General features: G+C 48.6%; 1 protein-coding gene across 23 annotated transcripts in view; it reads left to right on the top strand.

Annotated features, from left to right (window-relative positions):
- The window catches only part of NCAM1 (neural cell adhesion molecule 1), a 317,572-nt gene that overhangs the window by 276,190 nt on the left and 20,205 nt on the right, over window positions 1-21,177 (top strand). For 9 of the 23 annotated variants that reach the window (XM_060604737.3, XM_060604735.3, XM_060604739.3 and 6 more), the window contains 4 exons: window positions 118-302; window positions 674-770; window positions 1,080-1,250; window positions 2,927-3,058. In XM_060604737.3, coding sequence (XP_060460720.2) covers window positions 118-302; window positions 674-770; window positions 1,080-1,250; window positions 2,927-3,058 — 585 coding nt within the window. Of the gene's footprint in view, window positions 1-117; window positions 303-673; window positions 771-1,079; window positions 1,251-2,926; window positions 3,059-4,176; window positions 4,192-8,387; window positions 8,436-10,079; window positions 10,122-21,177 lie in introns of all 23 variants that reach the window. The other 14 variants (XM_060604731.3, XM_060604733.3, XM_060604732.3 and 11 more) reach the window with 2 other exon arrangements.

Here is a 21,177-nt window from a genome sequence, read left to right as displayed (position 1 = left end):
GTGTCCTGGCACTGGGTCTGCTTCAGGGCACACACACCCTGCCAGGGCCCGGAGACAGGGTGCACGGGGCTCCTTGGTGGTGGTGGTCTTCCTGATGGGCGTTGCCGTTCCTTGCAGATGCCCCGAAGCTGCAGGGCCCTGTGGCTGTCTACACGTGGGAGGGGAACCAGGTGAACATCACGTGCGAGGTATTTGCCTACCCCAGCGCCACAATTTCATGGTTCCGGGATGGCCAGCTGCTGCCAAGCTCCAATTACAGCAATATCAAGATCTACAACACCCCCTCGGCCAGCTACCTGGAGGTGAGTCGGGGCGGGGACAGGGGAGGGTGGAGAAGGCACAATCTGACTATGGATAGATAGGCTGCCCTCTGCAGCTAAAATCTTCTCTCTTGCTTCTCCCACGTGTCCTGACCAGGGGAGCCATCGGCTACAGAAGAAACTGAGTCTCAGCCCTGCTCCCCTCTCTCTCCCTGGGACTAGGTCACAGCCTGGGAGGCCGAACGTGCCTCTCACTAGCCCCTTGGCGATTCTCTCTGATTTAAGGCTGGGCTGGAGCTAATGGTTCATGCTTTACTTGTTCTGTTCCTTACAAATTAATTCAGTAAACAAAGATCTGAATCAGTGACCATTCTGTGGGACACTTGTAACCCACAAGTTCCTCCTTTCCAAAGGTGACCCCAGACTCTGAAAATGACTTTGGAAATTACAACTGTACTGCAGTGAACCGCATTGGACAGGAGTCTTTGGAATTCATCCTTGTCCAAGCAGGTGAGCACCCCTGATGGCTGTACCAGCCTTGTCTTTGCTGGCCTAGTCCATGCCCTTCGGTGACGCTAAGAGAGCAAAAGAAGAGAGGGCCAGGGTAGCCAAAGACAGAGGGTCAGGAAGCAAGGAGCCTATGGAGGTTCAAGGGTGTGGGCACGGCGCATGTTGGGAGGGAATGATGGGCTGGGGAACGGGAGACGGGTGACAAGATTCCCAAGAATGAGTACAAACGAGAGACATGCTTTGTGACCGGGAGTCACATCCTGGACCTAATCGGGCTCACCTGGGTCTCCATATGTGCCCTCCCCACAGACACCCCATCTTCACCGTCCATCGACCAGGTGGAGCCGTACTCTAGCACAGCACAGGTGCAGTTTGATGAACCAGAGGCCACAGGTGGTGTGCCCATCCTCAAATACAAGGCCGAGTGGAGAGCAGTGGGCGAAGAAGTGTGGCATTTCAAGTGGTACGATGCCAAGGAGGGTAAGTGGGAAGAGTTGGCGTTTCCTTTCGAACGATGGGTTTCTCGGTGCTGGGCAGACACTCACCCCTGGTGCCGGGCCCCTGACTGCACACCCGGGTAGAATGGCACATCGCTCTCACCTGCTGAGGAAGCCAGATGCCACAGCCTGCCATCCGTCCGTGTTCCTTTGCTGCAGCACCATCCCTGTCCCTCTGGAATTCGGGCACGGTCACATCTCCTCTGGAAGTGTTGGCCTTCTGTCCCCTGGTACGTCAGAACCTGCTTCTCAGGACGCGCTAAGACGAGGCCATCTCAAGCACGCTCCAAGCAGAAGCCCTACTTAGGTGCTAAGCACAACTGGATGAGTCCAGACCGCCCCTGCCCTGCACCTGTGGGTGATCCGGGCTGGGGCTTCTCTGCCGTCACCCATCCATCTTGCTTGGTGTACTCAGGGGCTGCCCTGTAATGATGGTATTAACCACACAACAAATTGCCAGAGAGACAAGTCTGCTCTTCAATTCATCCTGTGATAGATTTCCAAACTAAAATTTTAAAAATGACCCTTGGATGCCTACAGTTTGAAGATTTTGAGCCTGGACTATTTTGCCCTGAAGACCGAGTATACAACCGTGTGTAACTCTCCCTGCGGGGTTTCTACGCCAGTGAAATACTTTTTGTTTCCATAGAAAGTTTTAATCCCGGTCCGGTATGTGGTAACAAGGGTGGCTGCCTCCCGGCCCTTTTTACTGAGAATTTATTTCACCAGGTAGCCTCCATCACTCCTTCAGCTTTTGGGGGGTGGGGAACCTGAGGAGTTTCTGGGCTGTCCATTTGGAGCCAGAAGAAAACGATCTCTTTACCTCGCTAACTTCCCTCTGAAACCTCACACTAGCTCTATGGCAAGTCGACCCCATGTGAAAGTCCAACTGGCTTTGTTTTCTTTTTTTGGTCATTGCTACAAGCTGGATTCCACCCTCCCCTGCTATATATATATATATATACGTATATATATATATTTAATTCAAATATAATCAACATTCCGATTCTATTTTTGTTGTGGTGAAATATGTGGAATGTGAAATTTACCATTTTAGCCATGTTTAAGTGTGAAGTTCAGTGGCATTAGGTACCATCACGTTATTGTGCAACCATCCCCACCGTCCGTCTCCAGAACTTTTTCATAATCCTAAACTCAGTGCCCATTAAACACTAGCTCCCCATTCCCACCTCCCTCCAGCCCCAGCAACCACCATTCTACTTCCTGTCTCTGTGTAGTTGACTATTCTAACTACTACAGATGAATGGAACATGTCCTTCTGTGTCCGGCTTACTTAGCCTGATGTCATCAAGGTCCACCTACATTGTGCACGTGTCCGAGTGAGTTTCATTCCGTGTTAAAGCTGCCTGAAACTCCACTGTATCAGTACCACACCGTGTGCGTCCACTCGTCCACTGATGGACACTTGGGTTGTTTCCTCTCTTTGGCAATTGTGAACAGCGCTACTCTGAACATGGGTGGGCAAGTATCTGTTCCACTTCCTGCTTTCAATTCTTTCGTGATATACCCAGACGTAGATCACATGGAAATGCTATGTTTAATTTCTTGAGGACCTGCCATGCTGCGTTCCACAGCGGCTGCGCCATTTTACTAATGGGCTTTCCACCCTTTGTGATCCTTCTCATATTCTCGCAACAGCCAACATGGAGGGCATTGTCACCATCGTGGGCCTGAAGCCGGAGACGACGTACGCGGTGCGGCTGGCGGCCCTCAACGGCAAGGGGCTGGGGGAGATCAGCACAGCCTCTGAGTTCAAGACGCAGCCAGTCCGTAAGTAAAAGCAGCTGCCCTGCCTCTTCCCCATCCCCACCCTCTTCTCCTCAGGGGCAGAGGGGACCCTGAGCTGCCCCATCCATGGTTTGGATGACAGCTTTTGTCTTTCAGCTTCCTCTGCTCCAGGAGGTCCCACCTCCTAGTTCCTTGGCCCTCAGTGATGGCTGATGCCCAGCCCCTTCTGTTCTCTTCCCCAAAGTGCCTGGTGACACTGTCACAGTAGCGGGTCCCTCCTGTTAGAATAACAGCCAGGGAGGAAGCCCCTGACATGTTGTAAAGGGAGCGGGCAGAGACGCAGAGGCATGTTGTGGAGGGATTTGGGAGACACTGCTTTTGGACACAGGTCACAAAGGCCCTAAAGCACCCCGTGACTTGAAGGAAGAGGGTAAAGACAATGATGGTTCGTGTAATTAGGCGTGGGATTTTTGCCACAGCAGAGAGATGGCGTTACGGAAATGCAGGGGCTGCTGTGCGATGTATGTGCAGGAGCAAGAGCCCAGCAGTGCACGAGGGAAAAGGGTGGCTGAGGCCCCTGACTCTTCTGCTCCTCCTCCCTCCCGCCAGGAGCGCGCATCAGGGTCTCCCTCCCTTGGGGCCTCTTTCCAGAGAGGCGCTTCTTCCTGATCCATTCAGGATGGCACCGCTTTCCTCCATCATTCCCTTTTCCCTCACCTCTGCCTGCCTCGCTTTCCCTGCTGTCCCACAGAAGGCCAGGCTCTGCTGATGTCCCTCCATAGCCCCAAACCTCTGGGAGGACCGTGCATCCTCCCAGCTATAGCAGGTGCAGCACAGCCCGACTCCTTGAGCGGTCACAGGGATCCCTGGGTCCTCTCTCATTCCTGGGATGAAAAGCCACGCAGGGCAATCCCTTGCTTCCTTCTCTTTGAAGCCAGAGGCCGGCAAGCAGTCCCCCTACCTTTTCCAGAAGCAGGCCTGTCTCATCTTCTTTCTGCAGGAACTGCTTCTTTCTGGATTTGAAATAACATGATAATTTGAATTTCCAATTCCGTGTGCTCTCCTGAGTCTATTCATTTCTTTTACATCTTTTTTTTTTCCCCCTTGGGTCTGTCTCTTGTCTTTTCTTATCGTCTGTGTTCCATCCATGGGAAATGCAGACAGCCCTCTTCCACGTAAGTGCCTCTTCATACCTCATTATCTGTTCCTATAGTGTTAACATCTGCTAGTCCTAGTTCTTAATTTAGTTCTGGTCCCTTTTTCGTCCCCTAGGCTGAAGTAGATGATGCTGTCCGGGCCCTAACCACACTGACCTTGGTCTAGTTGTGCTCCTGTTAATGTCTGTAGGTTCCTCCAAGAGGCTAACACTCGTCCTGTTGTAGAGCATGCAATTTCTGTGTCCTTCGAAATTGTGTTGATTGATTAATTTCTGTGTGTGATGACTCCCCGTGGCAATGCCGCTGCGCACCAAGCTAAGCAAGGTGGGTCTGCAGGCGGTCTCTGAGTAACACGGAGAGCACCGCCTCACCTCCTGCCAGGATGCCAGAGAAGTGACCGCAGCCACACCAGGGATTCAGAATCCCTTCACAGGGAAAAGCAGCTGAAAGGACTTGCGCTTTTGCTTTGAGGAGATAAAAGACTTGAGCTCGTAGTGCCTCCCCTTTCTGTCTGTGGCAGCTGGGGGGCTCTAGGAGGCCCAAGCAGCAGCCGCAGTTGTAAAGGGTAACATGAGCTTTGGCCCCCAAGTCGCAGGTAGGTGCTGCAGGCAGCTGCTGGGGTTAAATCCCCACTTGCAGTCAGTTGTGTTCTTTAGAGGGAGGTTATTTGCAGTGTGCATTTCCACATTTCCACGTTTGGAAAAGACTGACCAGCTCCTTAGTGTCTTCACTGCCAAGCTAATAGGGAGGGGAGTTCTCCGTGGGAAGGACACGTAAGCTGTAAATAGTGAACATAAGGAGCAAGGGCTACAGAAGCCCGCCCCCTCCACGGTGGCGGGGGCGAGGGCGGGGGCAGGGGTCTGATCTTGGGCTATAAGATGCCCCCGAAGCCTCACTCCCGCTGACGCTTGCCCCTTGCTTCCTAGGCTGAGTTCAGTGTTACCCAGAGAGACTCACAAGAAAAGGTATTCGGAAAACTGCACACTCTTTTCATAAAAAGCTCCTAGCTCCTGAAAGGCACTCAGGGAAGCTTATCTTTTTAAAATTTATTCAGAAATATTGCAGCCACAGCAGAAACTAAGTAGCTCAGTGTAGGCGTTCGGAGATTTTCAGCAAGTGCTGAATCCGTGATCTCAGCAGACTTGGTTCCTGAATGAACCGGTTCTGGAAAGAGTCAGGATTGGGGATTGGAGTGGTCAGGTTAAGAGTGACAGCTGTCAGCTCCCGTTGGCACCCAGCCCCCGAGGAAACTCAGAAGGGGCAGCTCTGAAGGTGAGAGCACTTGCTCCTGGATCTTTACTCTCAGTTTGGGCTTCTACTCTTCCGAATTTTGACCAGTAAATGAATGTGGCTTGGGTACATCATTGACAGGAAGGCTGGGATGAGGCCTCCTTTTGAGTTGCTTACTAGTACTTGGGGTTTGAGTACCGAATCAGAGTAACTGGGTCTTAGAGTTCAAAGCCTGTAAGTGATTTTCATTCATTGCCAGCTCAGCCCTTGTAAAGGTAAAGAATTTCTTAAACAGATGCTATGTTTTAAAAGTCGGTGTTTAATTTAAAAAAAGAGAGAGACCTCTAGACCTCATTGTTTGTTATCTGCTGGTAGGAAAGTGGGTAATTAACCCAGATTCCAAGAGGCCCTTTGGAAAATGGTGTGGTCAGCTGTCCATTCCAAGTAGGTCATGAACGATCCGGCAGCAGGCATTGCTAGAGGCATGCAAAGTCCGTTTTCTCAATTATCTAATAAGTTATGGCCTAAAGAATTACAAAAAAAAATCAAACTCCTCTTAGATAAGAAGAGTCGTGGCCCAGCCTTAGCGTTGAGTGCCTTTGTCAAGAACTTGAACTGGATAAGAGGCCACGTACATGTGAGAACATCATACGCTCACTACAGTTGGTTATTGTGGTATTTCCTGTACCCTCATGACCCTCCTAGAGGGGCTGAAGGGAGGGCCTGGCCCCAGGGGTACCCAGACCCATCCTGAAGAAGAATACGGTTGGAAGGGCGACTCCAGCCTCTAGCATGCCCATGGCAAAACCCACTGACTGACTGCTACTGGCAAGTGAGGGCACGTTTCAGGAAGGACTTCTCCGAGTTCTCCCTCCCTCAGAAGGCACAAAGCTTGTGTGACATCAGCCACAAATTGAGCTGCATGCTTACACCAAGCCCAAGAACCAGCAGGATTGGTTCCTGACACCGGCTCGTCTCGCCTATCGGCAGTGCTTTCCCCTCCTGTCATGTTGGGGTGCACGTGGACAGCCTGAGACCGTGATGCTGGAGTTAGGCCCTAGGTGCACGCTCACCCCAAGGGAGAGAAGGTACCCAGGGTCAACACGCTGTCATGCTGAACAGAGAGAGTCATTGCTGCCAGACACCCTACCCCATCCTCCACCCCCCACCCCCCACCCCCTGGTTAGGAGGCAGTAGGTGAAAGCCAGTGCATTTTACATTAGTTTATCTCTTGAAGTTCCTTGAGATGTGCCAATAATGGGGTTGCTCTCCTGGCTCCCCAGTAGACTTACCCACCTTCGGGGGCATGAACATGCCAAAGCCACAGGTAACCTCAGAGAGCTCCTGCTTCTGAGCTGCCATATTAGAAAGTGTGGTTCACCTGTTTGAAGATTCCTTTGGGTCCCGTTCGTACACGTGTGTGAAGGTAACGAGGCAGCTGTGACTCCAAACAAGCAAATAGGACTGCAGCCTGGAAAGATGTCCCTGCTTCATGTCTTTTTAGGCCAGATGTCTGCGTGTTGTCACGGTGGAAAGCTCACAAGCTCCGTTTGCCTCGGGAGGGGCTGCTTCCCTATCAAAGCTGCCGAGGCCCTAACCCGATGATGTGACATTTGAGCGTGCATCCTGTTCTCTGTGACTGAGCCACACGCCTTCAGAATTTCATTGCCTGAATGTTACCTCTTAATTTGCTTCTGAACTGTGAAGCAAAATAGACCCTTTCTTTCAGGGTGTACAGATTATGAATCTCTCCTTTGTAAAAGAGGCATCCTGAGATGTTTGTTTTCACAAAATTTTGCCCCCTAGATGGCACATTGCAAGTATAAATTAAACGTATTCTAATATATTGTGTTTAAAACAGATAAAACTCCACCCCTTTTCCAGAATAATATGGACAGGTATGCAAACATTTGAAGCCAAAAAAGTAAAAGAGATACACTTTCACATGAATTAACCAGACCATCAAGTCACCATGAGTTAGTAGGCCATCTTGCTCTGACTCTGGTGACCTTGTACTCACGTGGTTTAATGAGGTGCCTCATCTGGGAGGGAAAAGGAAGACCAAACCACGAGTGCCCAGGCAGTGTTGGAGATACGGTGATGTTTTTTCAGATTTTCATCTAGCTCCCAGAGGGGACTTTGTTTTGTGATTGTTGATGGGACAACCTCAGAATATTTGCCAGCAGAAAACTGGACATCTGTTCAGTGTCCAGGATGCCTCAGGTGAGCCCTCGCTGACGGTCCTCCAAGCCGAAAGTGGGGTGAGCGTTACTTATCTAGTTCCAGTCTCTTTAGCATCCCCTTTGTCCAAGAGAGAGCGAGAGTAACGCTCACAGCAGCATCTGGAGAACCCCTATAGGGTTTTGGAGGACAGTGGTGGTTAGAGTATCATCCAGATGCCAAACAATCCTGGACCTCACCCGGTAGTAAACTTTCAGTAGGAAGGTTATTTCTGTGTCATTGGGACATTGAGATTAGAGAATGAGGCTTACAGACTTTGCTCCACGCACACGCCTGGAGTGGAGACATCGGCCTGTACAGGAGCGCATATGGACATCTAGCACGTGAAAAGCCAAAGCCTCCTTTTATCCACGTTCGCCTTAAGCCGGGCTCCAGGTTCCCTCTCCTCCTGACATGTGATCGCATGGAGACGGCTGGTCCTGCTGAACCGGCTGTTTGTTTCAGGCGGGGCCGCAGGCCTCTGCTGCTGCTCCTGGCCCCGTCTCTGACCTGAACCCTGGGGCTTGGCAGAGACACAGGCTTGCGGTCCGAAGTCAGAGAGCCCTGCTCTCCGCTGGCCCGCAGGCCACCTGCCCTCATGCATGGTGTTTTTGCTCCTTGCTTTAACCCACTTCAGCTCCTGCCACTGACACCCTGGGGTCACTCTTCCATTTTTTTTTTTCATTCAGTATCTGTGCCTCAATGAGCTTTTTTTTCTTCTCTTTTTTCTTTTTTTTTCTTTACCTTCATGTTTCTTTCCTCAGCGGCTCCTACTAGCTCCTCCACCCCCGCTCCATTGTCTCATCCCAATAGTGAGTATCATTTTCTTCATCCATCTCTCCGCAGGCTGCTTTTCCGCCACGGTGGGTCTGCATAATGTTATCTCCTTCACCAGGTGATAATTCAACTCTGTTGGCAGAAAGCAGCGCTAGGTTTTAGAGAAGCAAATGAGAAGAGAGGAAGGCACAGAGCGTGCCACATTCGCCCGCCCCCACCCACACCCCCAGATGGAGAGTAGGCAAGTGACGGGCATTGCTCTGGACTGAAAATCGTGCAGCCAGGCTTCCCCGGGGCCGGTGCAGCCCAGCCAGGCCCTGTCCTCAGGATTCTTCCCAGGCTGGACTCAAGCTGACATTCGGAGAAACCAAAGGAATTTGCCAAGGAAAATATCTGTTCGGCAGGGTCATAAGAAATGCTTTGGGGTGTTGTGTTTTCACCCTTCATTTTAATTGGCACAGTTGGATTCAGACACTGAAATTAGATAGCGAGGCCTGTAGCTTTCGCTTTCTCCATAAATGCATACTTGTCTCGTAAATATTTGTGGGAAAATAAACAGTGTCTGCTCACAGATGTGCCTGGCCGCAGGCGCTCAGGCAAGTTACTTAACCCTTCACAAGTGAGCCTTGTTTTTCTCTTCCATAAAATAGGATGAGTAAATGGCCCTCCTCCTGCACCACCCCCCCCAAAAAAAACATTGTAGCGCTCACCAAGCTGTGTTTGCCCACCCAGAAGCAGGAATGCCAAACCTGGTTGGCGTCAGGCTTCGTCATTCCTGACTGAGCCTCGCTCATTTATGATCTTGTTTCATTTGGCTCCCCTGTCCTTCTGTTCCCTTGGGGGCTCAGGAGAGAGCTCTGTGCCTCTGACTCGGAGTTTTGAACCCAGCTTTTGGTGTGTGTTGGGGGTTGGTGCGTGGAGAGCAAAGGGAGACAGCAGCTGCATGAGGCCCAAGTTGTCATGCCGGCAGGTGCCCAGAGCAGCCGTCGGGGGCGGGCAGGGGGCAGGCACCGCCCACCTGGCTGTATCCTCCCTGGAGTATCAGAAGCTGCTGCACGTTGGGCACAGCCTCAGGAGGCAACTCAGGCCCTCACTCAGAAGCCGCCTGTTGCACCTGTTTGGCTTAGAAACAGCCCCGCCACACCAGGTGGTGATGTCCAGGCAGTGGCTGGAACAGCAGGCATTCGGGCTTGAGAACCAGAAACAGCCTTGGGTTCAAATCCCATGTCTGCTCCCTCTTTGCACAGCTCCATGACCCTGAATGAGTCACTCAGCCTCCTGAACGCCAGAGTTCGTATCTCTCAAATGATAGATTCTACCTGTCTCATAGGTATCTGTGAAAATTCAAGGCTAAGTATGAAAAACCCAAGACAACAGTACCCAGCCCATAGTAGCTGGTATTTGTGGTCAGAGTAAATGAGGGTAAATGAGTAAATATGTTTTTTCTTGCCACAGGAGAGTGATTTGTCAGCAAGATCTCTGATAATTTTTTTTTAAATCTCTATATTTACACTGATAAATCAGGGAAGGAGGAAATGAGAGAATATCCCCTGCTTTTCTTTATAATAATGTCTATATATGTATATAAACACATTCATATGTTTACTTATGAATATAATTTATATCTCCATTCTCTCCTTCACCTTTCTGTGCCCTGTCTGCCCTTCGTGTTTCCATAGCAACCTGGCCTCTTCCTGCCCTCCCAACCACAGAACCGTCTAGTGAGTATAGAGTTATGGCGGCTCTTGGCCAGATTGCTGCTTGTTGCCGAGCTGACTTCTGGGTCACGGTGCTGCCTGACATTGTCCCTTGTATTAACAGTAACAGTTGTGAATGCATGGAGGCTCTCCGCCTGGTGTGGTTTCCTACGCATGCTGTCTGCGTGGCCAGGAGTCCAGGAAGAGCTGGGGTGATTATGTGAAGAACGTTCTGCATGAAGAGAGTTTTCCAAATTTCCCTTTGTGTGAAACAACAGAATAGGATTAGAGAAACACCAAGGAGACAAAAGAGCAGCATCTCTTCCCCGCTTTAGTTGTCCCTCCCCTCTGAAGCGTGGCACACATGCGTACACACACACACACACACACATACACACGCGCGTGCACGCACGCACGTTGCCAAGACTGAGAACAAGGGAAGGAATAGAGAAAAATAGACAGGTGGGAGGTGGCGGAGGCAGCAGAGAGGGCAGGAGCCGCTCCTTCCTGACAGCATGCCCTGCTTCGTGGCACCTTGAGGCAAGGCAAGGGGTCATGAGGAATGCACAGGGCACAGGGGGGCAGAGGCCTCCTCACAGCCCTCCTCCTCAGAGCTAGGAAAATGGTGGCCCCGGAAAGCATAGCCAAGCCCCCTCAAGTTTGTTACCCAGAGTCCAGATCGGAGCTCTGGAATTCATCTGCTGAGGGTAGAGTTGGGGCCAGACTTGTGGAAAACATTACACTTCATCACAACTGTGACGTGTTCCAAGCTTGCCTTTATAATGCTCTAATGAGGTGAGCTTGTGTGTTAGGCCTTAAGTCCCAAGTCAACAGGATCCCGTGTGTGTGTGTGTGTGTGTGTGTGTGTGTGTGTTTGTGTTTACAGCGATGTCCATGGCCAAGTGGGGGTTTAGATCCTATATTTCTGAGTGCACAGGAAGAAATGACATGCATCCATTGAGCAGTAGCCAGAGAAGGCAGAAAGCATGTATGCAAAATATAGCTCCCACTCGCTCCCGCTCCCGGGGCCAGGGTTTCTGATACATAATTGAACAGAGAAGAAAAGAGTTTCCTGGTTGTGTGTGTTGCATGAAATGGTTCTTTTCTCTGCTGCAGAACATAGCTGAGGGTCTGCTTTCTTGGTGTTCTCTGTGTGTGTGTGCTGCAATGAATTTTAATTCCTGATGCTTTTCAGGTTTCACTTTGTCGGCAGAGCAGAGCAGGGGACATGGAACTGTGCTTGTGCGGGCTTCACTCAGATGATGGGTTGTTTTGGGGGTGGGTTGTTTTTTGTTCGTTTGTTTTTTGCATTTGGGAAAAAGAATGCAATTAATAGCACCCTTTCTTCTTCTAACAGCCGTGTTCCTGGTCTTCCCAGCTTGGTGTGGTGTGTGGACCTGGCATTGTAGGCTATGTAATGCATTTGCACAGCTCGGTCATACTTAAGGTGTCTCACTGTAGATTGGTCCTTCCTGGAACCTTGAATCCAGATTTATCCTTAAAGAGGAATTAGGTGTTCTCCCCTGACAGATGTTTACTTTTTAAACATCAGACGTTTCTGTCCACAGAAAAAATGCCTAGAAAGTGACATTAAAAGAGAAGAAAGTGTCTTGTGTGTATGTGTGTGTGTGTGTGTGTGTGTGCGCGCGCGCGCACCATTGGACTACTGACCTAAATTTAAGTCCCAGTGGATACTGGGATGAAGGAAAGACCGTCACACTTGGGCAGCAGCCTGTATTTGGCATGAGCACATTCCTCAACAATAAGGCAAAAGGTAGCACGTGTGAATACAGTGGAGCTAAGAGCAGAGTAGCTAGATGCGTACAACAACCCATCAATCGTCAGCCAATCAATAGGGATGAAAATAAATAATGTCTCCTGTTTTTGCTATGGAGTGCGTGTGGGTGTGTGTGTGTGTGTGTGTGTGTGCGCGGTGATCCATTTATACTTCTGAGTGAACGAAGGTGTCCTAGATAAAATCAAAAGAGAAACTGATCAGGTGAATGTAATCCCCGCAGGACACCCTTGGTTGGAATGTGCCAGAGCCTGTACAGTTTCAGACAGTAGGAAGCACAGCCTCCATCCGCTCAGAGCGTCAAGAATATGTAACTGGGCTGAAGCATATTTCTCTTGCATTATTTTTAAGCAGTGGTCGTGCTCTGGACAGAAAGATCTCTCCGCCTCCCCTCTTTGCCCTTCTCTTAGCTTCAACTGGCATTTCGCTGATCTTCCCCTGGCCTGTGCAAGTGAAGGCAGGAAACCCAAACTGCCTTTGGACAAGGCAGGTCATTCAGTAACAAATTAGAGTATAAATACAACAGATGACAAAAAGGAACGTGGACAAATCCAAACATTTTTTTTAATGATCACAACCAAATCCATATCTTATCAAGTGCAGCCACAAGTCTGGAGAGAGAACTGTGTCCACCAATGCCCAAGCACTTGGTCAGGGTCAGAGTCTTAGCTCGTGGGGCCAGGGGGTCCGTTCAGTTTCGCTCCTCAGTGTTGATGGAGCCACCGTCTTGACCACCAGAAGAAAACCTTGTCCCTTTGTGCACTGACTAGCCTCTGCCTTCACAGGTGTCTCAACGGGGCTGTCACTGGGAGCTCCGGGATAACGCGGGTAGATGAATTGGAGAGCGAGGAGGGAATCCCCAGGGCTGCCTCCTCTGGCCTGCACCCACTCCCCCTCTCCTCATGCACCAAAGGAAACAGGCAATGGCTTTTCTCAGTGTAACGTAATATTTTGTTCTTACAGGACACACAGTCTGGAGACTTCTCCTGCACGACCCATATTCTCCTTGATTGCCCTCGTTTTCCAAGGATGCCGAGAGATTTCTGGAATCTGTGAATAATAACTTGCTTTTTTTTTTTTTTTTCCTTCAGCAGTCTTCTGGATTGACTTTGACATCTGGGTCCCAGCAGAAACACCTCCCTATTTCCAAACAAGTTTACATACTCCTTGATGTGGTATTAATATGCAGTGTTGCAGCTGTATCTAATGCTTATTGGTGTCGTTAACCAAATGCTCTTTACAATTTATTATCCTTCTATTTCTGGGCAGTTTTACTGTCCTCCCAATGTTTCCTATATATGCTGCTAATTTAATTTGATTTCTCCTTTTATTTAGTCTGTGATTTTGTTGTTGATTTTTCTCCCTGCCCATTGTTTACATCAGTTTTTAATTTTTTTGTATTTTCCATGTGACCTCCTCCACTTTCCTTTCAACCAATCATGTGCGTGCGTATCATGTGACTTTGTCATGTGGCTTGCATGGTGCTGATGATGTCGTCCACGCTGGTGAACAGAAGGTAAAACTCTTTGTTCTGATTAGGGAAATAAACCTGGGACCACAGCCTGGCACCTAGGGCCCACTCATTTCTTCCCGTCTCAGATTTCCCAAGCGAAGCCATTTGAGAGATTTCCTCTTGTTCTCAGTTCACCTCTAGAATCCATCAATTCTTTGCAGCCTTGACATGACAATCTGATACCGTGGCAGGCTTTGGTTTAACATTTCGCTCCAAGAAACTTGGCCCTACAAACTGCCATCCACAGCAAAACCACATTTACCACCACGCAGTTTGCAAACTTGAATTTTTACCAGAGAGTTCATAAAAATTACTTCCCAGAAAGCGGTTTTTTTCAGTGACCTTTATGACATTGTTGTTTAACTTTATCCAGTAGTTCTGAAAACCACAGCTGCTCTAAAATGAGTCATTTCTGTGAAAATGTGAAATGTATCTGTTTACGACACTGAAATGCTACAGAGAGAAATGTTATCAATTGCAAAGGTTCTATTTGCTCAAAACCAATGAGAGTGCTTCATAAAATTCATGCAAATTGAGGACTTTCTGAAGGGAGAGATTTAAGAATTTGGAATGAAAGCAGTTTGCATTGTTGATGTGTCACTTTTTAAGAGTGACCCTCCCCCCTGGACAGTGGGGGTTAGAAATCAAAGCAAAAGTTGGCAGTTAACCATGACTGGAGATCTCTTTGTGATCAAGAAGCACATGATTGACCCTTGCAGCAAAGGAAATAAAATTATAGCCTAATTAAGCGCATAGCCGTGACAAAATAATTAGTTAATATTGTGACTGTCACAACCTTGTGAAAACATTTCTCGTTTACCATAAAGAGAAAAGGAAGCCTCTGCTTGCAACTTCCCCACTGTAAAATCAAACACCTATTCAAAACCTGCCCTAGGAGTCACATGCATTCTGTTCTCTTCTAACTGAAAATTGTTACGTCACATCACAACCTGAGACACATAGGCTGCACTGATCACGAGAGCCAGACTAACACGAATAACCGCCCAGTGTGCCTGTGCATGCGAGGGGTCCCCGTCTGGCCTCACGTCTCCAAGGAACTGACTGGGCGACATTCACACAGACAAAACCGTCCATAGCTGTTGCATGCATGTTCTCCGTTCCTGGTCTGTCCTCTCATTTTGTGCCCCTGTGCGTGTGAGCCCTGTGGATGCTCCCTCTTGCTCATCCTGCACACTGACCACCTCTGAGGACGTCAGCTTTCTGGGTGTGGTCACTGTGCCCATGTTGAGTCCCGTTTACAACCAGACTCCTGGACGAGGTCTTGGGTTGGAGCCGTCTGTCACTTCCAAAAAGATGTGTGGTAGTTACGCTGTCTGAAACTAAGTGGGTGTGTCCCCAAAGCAGGGGAACATCTGACATGCTAATGACTTTGACCTACCTTCAAAAGGCAACCTAATCTGTGAACCTCAGGGTGGGGGATACTGGGAGCCTAAGATTTTCTAAACTCCCGAGTCTCCACATCCTGTGGTTTCATTATTTCTCTGAGGGGGACTGTGTTCTTCTAAAGACTTGAGGTGACTGTTCCAAGGGAAAACCCGGATTTTCTCCCTGAGATCTGAAGGGTGAGGTGTTGGGTTGAAACCCATTCGTTTCTTTCTTAAAAACAAGTTTGGTTATTTCTGTGCAGTGCTAGAATTCAGGATGAAGCAGAGCACATGAGCAAGGTTGAAACAGATCCACTCCTCTGGACAGAGATCTCCTCCAGACATTTTAAGCAAGGCAAGAAATGTTTGAAGATGTTTCCTGCGGTTGCCCCAGAAATGCACTGTAGCAATGGTCTTGGGTGTCTGTCAGTAAAAATGTGGCCATTCCAAAAAAAAAAAAAAAAATCAGTTAAAGTGCCTGTAGAATTCGAAAGTATGATTACCCCCTTGTCAAACCACATTCCCTTCTGTGACAGACCCTCTCTTACCATTTGCAAAGGGACAGGCGGAGGACTCATTATTCAGATGGGCAGCAAGCAGCCAGAAATGGCCCTTAATAATACAATTTAAGGGACTGGAGAGGGTGGTAGCGAGTAAAATTCACGGGGGAGACAAATGAAGCTTAGTGAAAAACAGTGCTTGCCTCCTTTCTCTGAACACTAGCAAGGCTTTCAGGTGAGTGGGGCCTGAGGATGGGTAAGTGAGCAGGTGCATCTCCCAGCAGAGGGGTGTACACCCGACAGTTGATGAAATCCAGTTCCTGTTCCACCACTGCCCCCTCCACACACGCACCCACACACACACACACACACACACACACATTGCCTAGGATGCCCTTGACACATGCTGCATGTTGTGTAAATCTCAGGTTCCCGTCCACAGTGTTGACTGGGTTCGGCAGCACGGGGTCAGAAGGGAGGTGAAAACAGGCATTGGACGCCATGCCCTTGGCTCCCTTAGTCCTGAACCTGTAGAGCTTTGCAAATAGGGGTTCATGATGGGGAAACTTAGGCACCTGTCCCAGGATCCCAGGAGTGGGCTTGCTGTGGTGAGCTAAGATGCTCCCGTGCCAAGTTGATTTTTAATACCATGGCACCTCGTCGTGGCCGGGCCTCCTTCCTCCAGTGACTCTGTCACCTATGAGGACTCTGTGTAAGTAAACGGGCCTCCCCACCCTCCCCACCGCCAGCATGTGTGTGATGAGAAGCCCCCTGCGCCTCTGTCAGTGTGCTGCATGTTTTAGCATGGATCCCCCCCCCCCCCCCCATTCATAATGATCTTCTTTTCTTTAGCTACTGACACTGCCTCTCGTACTAGGACATGCTGATTCTGGTGAACTAAGCTCCTTAACACCCACTCTTCCTTCTTAGATTGAAAACATCACTAACCACCCCTTCCACTCCTTCCTTTATTTATTTATTTATTTTTTTTACAGCTGTGTGTCTGGATTGCCACGGTCTCTGGCAGGTCGACATAGACTTTTCACCAGGGCTCTGCTCTAATTGCCTTTATTCTTAAGGATTCCCCGCACTGGCGGTTACAGGGTAGAGAGCTAGCGTGAAGGGTCTGCAGAGGGGAGGCAGTGACGCGTGTCGGCCCGAATCCTGGGGGCAGAGGCCGGGGGCTCTGCAAAGGGCCCGTTTCCCTAGGGCTTCCCAGGAGCTTTGTACTTCTTTATAAGTAACCTAATGTCCGTGAAATCGTGTTGAAGATGTGCACAGACTCCCCTTGGCGGCCTCGCAGGCGGGAGCCGAGTTAATTGTTGGAGGTTATTTGGGTCCTAACTTCCTCAGCCTGGATCAGCCCCATAACCACAAGCCATACGTTCGTGGTCCTATTTTCATTTTTAGGATGATGATGAAACAGAGATAATTGATCAGCTAATCTGGTGGTGTTTTCATGACACCCACGAGAAGGGAATTGGTATCTCTGTGGTTCAGTCTGTCAGAGTTCATCTTTTGCTGTTCAGTTCATATCCCTTCCTGCCACTGGCCTCCCCACCCACCCCCAGCTCACACGCTCACGTTCGTAGTTCCTGAGGGGCCCGATTTGAGAGGGATGTGTAGGCCAGATGCCCCCGTGAGCGTGGCCACAGGGCTACGCTTCCTTTCTGTGGAGAGCCAGGGAATTGGCCATGGCTTATACCCACTCCCTGCATCCCTTGGCGTTCCTTGGAGCCGGAGACCAGGGTGGCAGTGAGTCAGCTGGCGCTGGCACAAGCATATTCTTGACAACAAGGAGGAAAGAGCTCAGGAGAAAAGGAGCATTTATTCCCCAGGCCCGATCTGGAGGAGCAATGCTTAGGCCAGAATGAACCCCGTCCAGGGTTGGGTATGTTCGGACTGACAGCCGCTCGCCAGGACTGTCAGAAAGCCCCCTCAGCCAGGCGGGTTGTCACAGGGGGCGTCCCAGAGCGTTTGAGGCTCCAAGGATGAAAGCACAGATCCCACTAGATTCATTTGTTCGGCAAAGAGCCTGGTCTTAGGAAGGACAATCAGCAGCCTTATAACTACAGATCCTAAGGCCGATCAAACGTCTAACCTCTTGATGTAATTTCGAATGTGCCTGAGTTGGGAAAAATCAAATGGGCTTCATACTTGAACAGCCAAGTCATACATTTTGTACTCTTCTAAACAAATAATAGAAAAGGCATACGTAAATTTCACATTGCTTGCAGGGTGTAATGGACCAAAGGGGAACAGGAGTTAAGATAAACAAAAGTAACAGTATTTTTGATGCCAGACAATCCTATTTGATGGAAAATGTGATAGATTCTAATGCAAGCCCTATATCCATCACTGGTTTATACTCAGAGGCCCCGAAGTCTGTGCAGGTCCCTGTGGGAGAGAGAGCAAAGGTCAGGAAAAAAGAATGCAGGTCAGGCCTCTGTCAGGGATGCCATGGGGCACCTCGGCATTTCAGTCAGAAGGTATACTTCTTGGTACCTGGGCGTTTTTGAGTAAGAAGTAGAAGATTGTTTTCCTTCTAAAATTCACAGATGCTGTCCAGACCCCCTAAGCCTGCTATAATTTCTGTTGTGGAATTCAGGTACCCAGCAGTTTTCGGACCTCCAGACTTGTGCTGACGAGGGGAAGGAATTGAAGCTGACTCAGATTTTAGGGCACAATAGCACACAAATTACAAAGAACCTACAATCTGCAAGGACAGAAATACACACTTCAATTACGATTTCTGGGAGGAATTTATAGGACGAGCCTACCACATTTCTGACTGTATGTGGTCTCGATGGTACATTCTTCTTTTCTTGCATCCGTGATTTACACTCTTCTAGAAAATACCAGAGTTGCCTAATATTTTATGTTTGCTATCGACAAGGCTTATTTTTAAGGTGATGTTGTTTTGAGTCTTTACGTGAAATATTTGGGGGCAAAAGTTGACTCATGGCTGAAGCTAAATTCAGAAGGTGTAATTGACCGCAGGGGTTTTCTTGGAGCAACCTGCCAATTGCTGCTGAATCGCAAACCAACATTTACAAATAATTACAATATTGGTTTTGCTGAAATTACCCCTAATGATTTCAATCAGGGCAGCCATTTCAGAACAGAGTGCACATTGGGACCCTCTAAATAATTTCCTCTCCTAATGTGTTCAGCAAAGCAGTGAGCCACCCAAATGCCAAGGCCCCATTTCTTCAGGGTCAGCCCATCCCTCATCAGGTATGGCTAGAGTCTCCTTTTCGCCAACAGCTCAGGAAGCAATTCCTTTAGCCTATTCGTAATCTTGAGAAAAATGGACAGAGAGTGTGCATTTGAAGATGGAGAAGACAACTGTTTAAATATTGCTTTCTCCACCTTTATGTGACTACACGTTGTGTAGAGTTGGTCAGAATCCCTCTGATGTTAGTTGAAGGTCATCTTCCTCTAGAAACACCGTCACAGGAAGGGTTACCTTTCCATACAAGGGCCCCGCCATTTTTAAAAAGAGTTGATCATAACTAGGTTTCTTTTTTTCTTTTGACAAACCGAACTTTTTTACTTTACAAAGGTCTTGTTTACCTTTGAAACTCCAATGCCTAAGAGATTATCTGGTACCTGGGAGGTAGGTACTCCGTAAACGTTTGTTGAGTAAATCATAGTTAAAGCTCTTTAAATGAGACATGTAAATATTATATGCCATGCTCTACATTCTGTAAGAAAGAAATACACATATATCAGAATAACATGGTAGTCGCTCCAATAAAATAGCAACGATAGTGTTCCAACTTTGGTAAATGTTAGAACTGTGGTCTAACTGTGGTATAGTTTTTAGTGGTTTCTCTGTGGTTCCAATCATATTTTTTCTGAAACACATCCAAAGATAAGATTTGACTGCTTTCATCGGGGCTGTTAGTTTCTGCAGGGAATCCTTGGCAAGACATTTGTTCCCATGTCTCTGAAGACAGTTGGGGTCTCTTTGCAAAGATAGGACTTTGGGGAGGATAACTTTTAAAACTGTAAAGAAAAATGGACAACCCCGTGCCTTAGAGATGTGGAATTGCTGATCTGGGGATACATTGCCCTGAAATTGGTAGGACCATCCTTATTTTGCGTCTGTCTTTCACAGTGTTTTGAAAATAGCCAAGGTGTTCTTGATAGTTTGTCCTAACACAGTGACTGTCATTGGGTCACAGTGCTGTCAGAGCCAGAGGGGGGCCCTAGAGAACACCTCGTTCGGGGCATGGATTCTGCAAACATGGATACTGAGGCAGTGGCCTGTCCAAGCATTCAGTTTTACAGGGATCCCCACAAACATGAAAGAGAGTACCTCTTCTAAGTAGATACAACCCCCCCACCCACTCCTAAAGCAGGGTCCAGTGTTTTGTGGTCTTGATTCAGCCTTGAAACCCACGCTGCTCAAATCTGGAAGGAAATCATAAGGAAAGTACAGCCAGAGCAGCCCCAGCAGATTAATCTCCGTTTACCTTCCAAGGAAGCTTTGGGGGAAGGACCGGGTCCTTGCCCCATGACTGTGTTGGAAGGGCCACTGATGCCACTGCCTTCCCTCCTTAAGGCAAATCGACCATCACAAGAGTCAGTGTTGCAATTCTGAATACAAAAGTCCTCGTTAATGTCCATCCCCATTCAGTCTGGGGCCGTGAGCTCTCCCAGTCAGCCTGAGTGCAGGACTTGTGAGGTTCACACCTGGAAGTCCCAGGCCAGCCAGAACCAGTCTGTCCCCTGCATTCAGAGAACAGAGCTATCCAGTTCAACTGTGCCTACTCCTGCCATCTGTGACTGTGCAGACCTGCCCGGTTCTGAAATATCCTCCACTTTGTTTGAGTTCCTTTCTAGCCCTGGATATTTACAATGATATAAGACACAACTGTTGTCTAAGGCTTAGGATGGTCCAAAAGACCATCTGAAAGATGGTTGGAGAATCTGAAAAGTAGTAAATATAAAACTTCAAAAGAATCTGAAAAGCATACCTGCCTTGACATTATCGAAACCAAATTGCTAAGAATTTTCCAAAGAATAGTTGGGACCAGCAGCTGGATAGCGACATGAAAACAGGACAAGTCTTTGCCTAAAACCTTGCCTAAAACCTTGTCCTTTTTTTCCTGGTTTTTTTTTTTTTTTTTTTTTAAATTGCTGATGGAGGAACACCAATTACAAGCGTGACTTCCTAAATCACCCCTGACATTAAGGGGATGCACCTTCCCTGTCAGCTTCTGTGTGTCCCCATCACCTAAAGGCGCACAAGGATCACCTTGGGATCTTGTTGAAACGGAATCTGCATTTCTAAGGAGCTGCCATGTGGGCTTCGTGCTACAGGCCCAGGCTGAGCAGCAAGGGCTGGCCAGTAGCTTTCCCTGTCTGGTTCCTCCTTGTCTCAAAGTCGGGAGCCGGACACAAGGCCACTGTGAGGTTCCCAGAGTAGCTGAATGAGGAAGGGGGGCTGAACGGCTTTGCCAGCAGCCTTGCCACAAATGGCCAGAGGTATACCTTGGGGTGATGAGGTCCAAAGCCTGGCGACAAACCTTTCTGGGTTCTTTGGTCACATGTCTATGATTCTGTCTTCCAGTGAACGAGCCAGGACAACCCTCCCAGAAGGTGACTTCTTGTAGGCTCTCCCAATTTTCTGTCTGAGGACACGAAATAGACACAGAGATGTGTGTCTTTGAAGGAAGTGCAGAATTCCCGAATGCGTTAAATCTTCATTTTAACTTTTCATACCAGACATTCTCTTACCTCATTACTCCCAGTACTCACTAGTGAAACAGTTTCTCTTAAAGAAAGTCGGCGTCTTATTTACTGAAGAAGCATCCCACCTCTGGTAATTCGTCCGTACCGAGCTCACCTTCCTCCTCTGTCTTGGGTTCACGAGCTG

This window comes from Panthera onca, chromosome D1 (assembly GCF_046562875.1).
Source record: "Panthera onca isolate mPanOnc1 chromosome D1, mPanOnc1 haplotype 2, whole genome shotgun sequence".
NCBI classification, from domain to species: domain Eukaryota; kingdom Metazoa; phylum Chordata; class Mammalia; order Carnivora; family Felidae; genus Panthera; species Panthera onca.
Note: the sequence above shows the minus strand (reverse complement) of the source record. Positions and strands in the feature narration are given on the sequence as shown.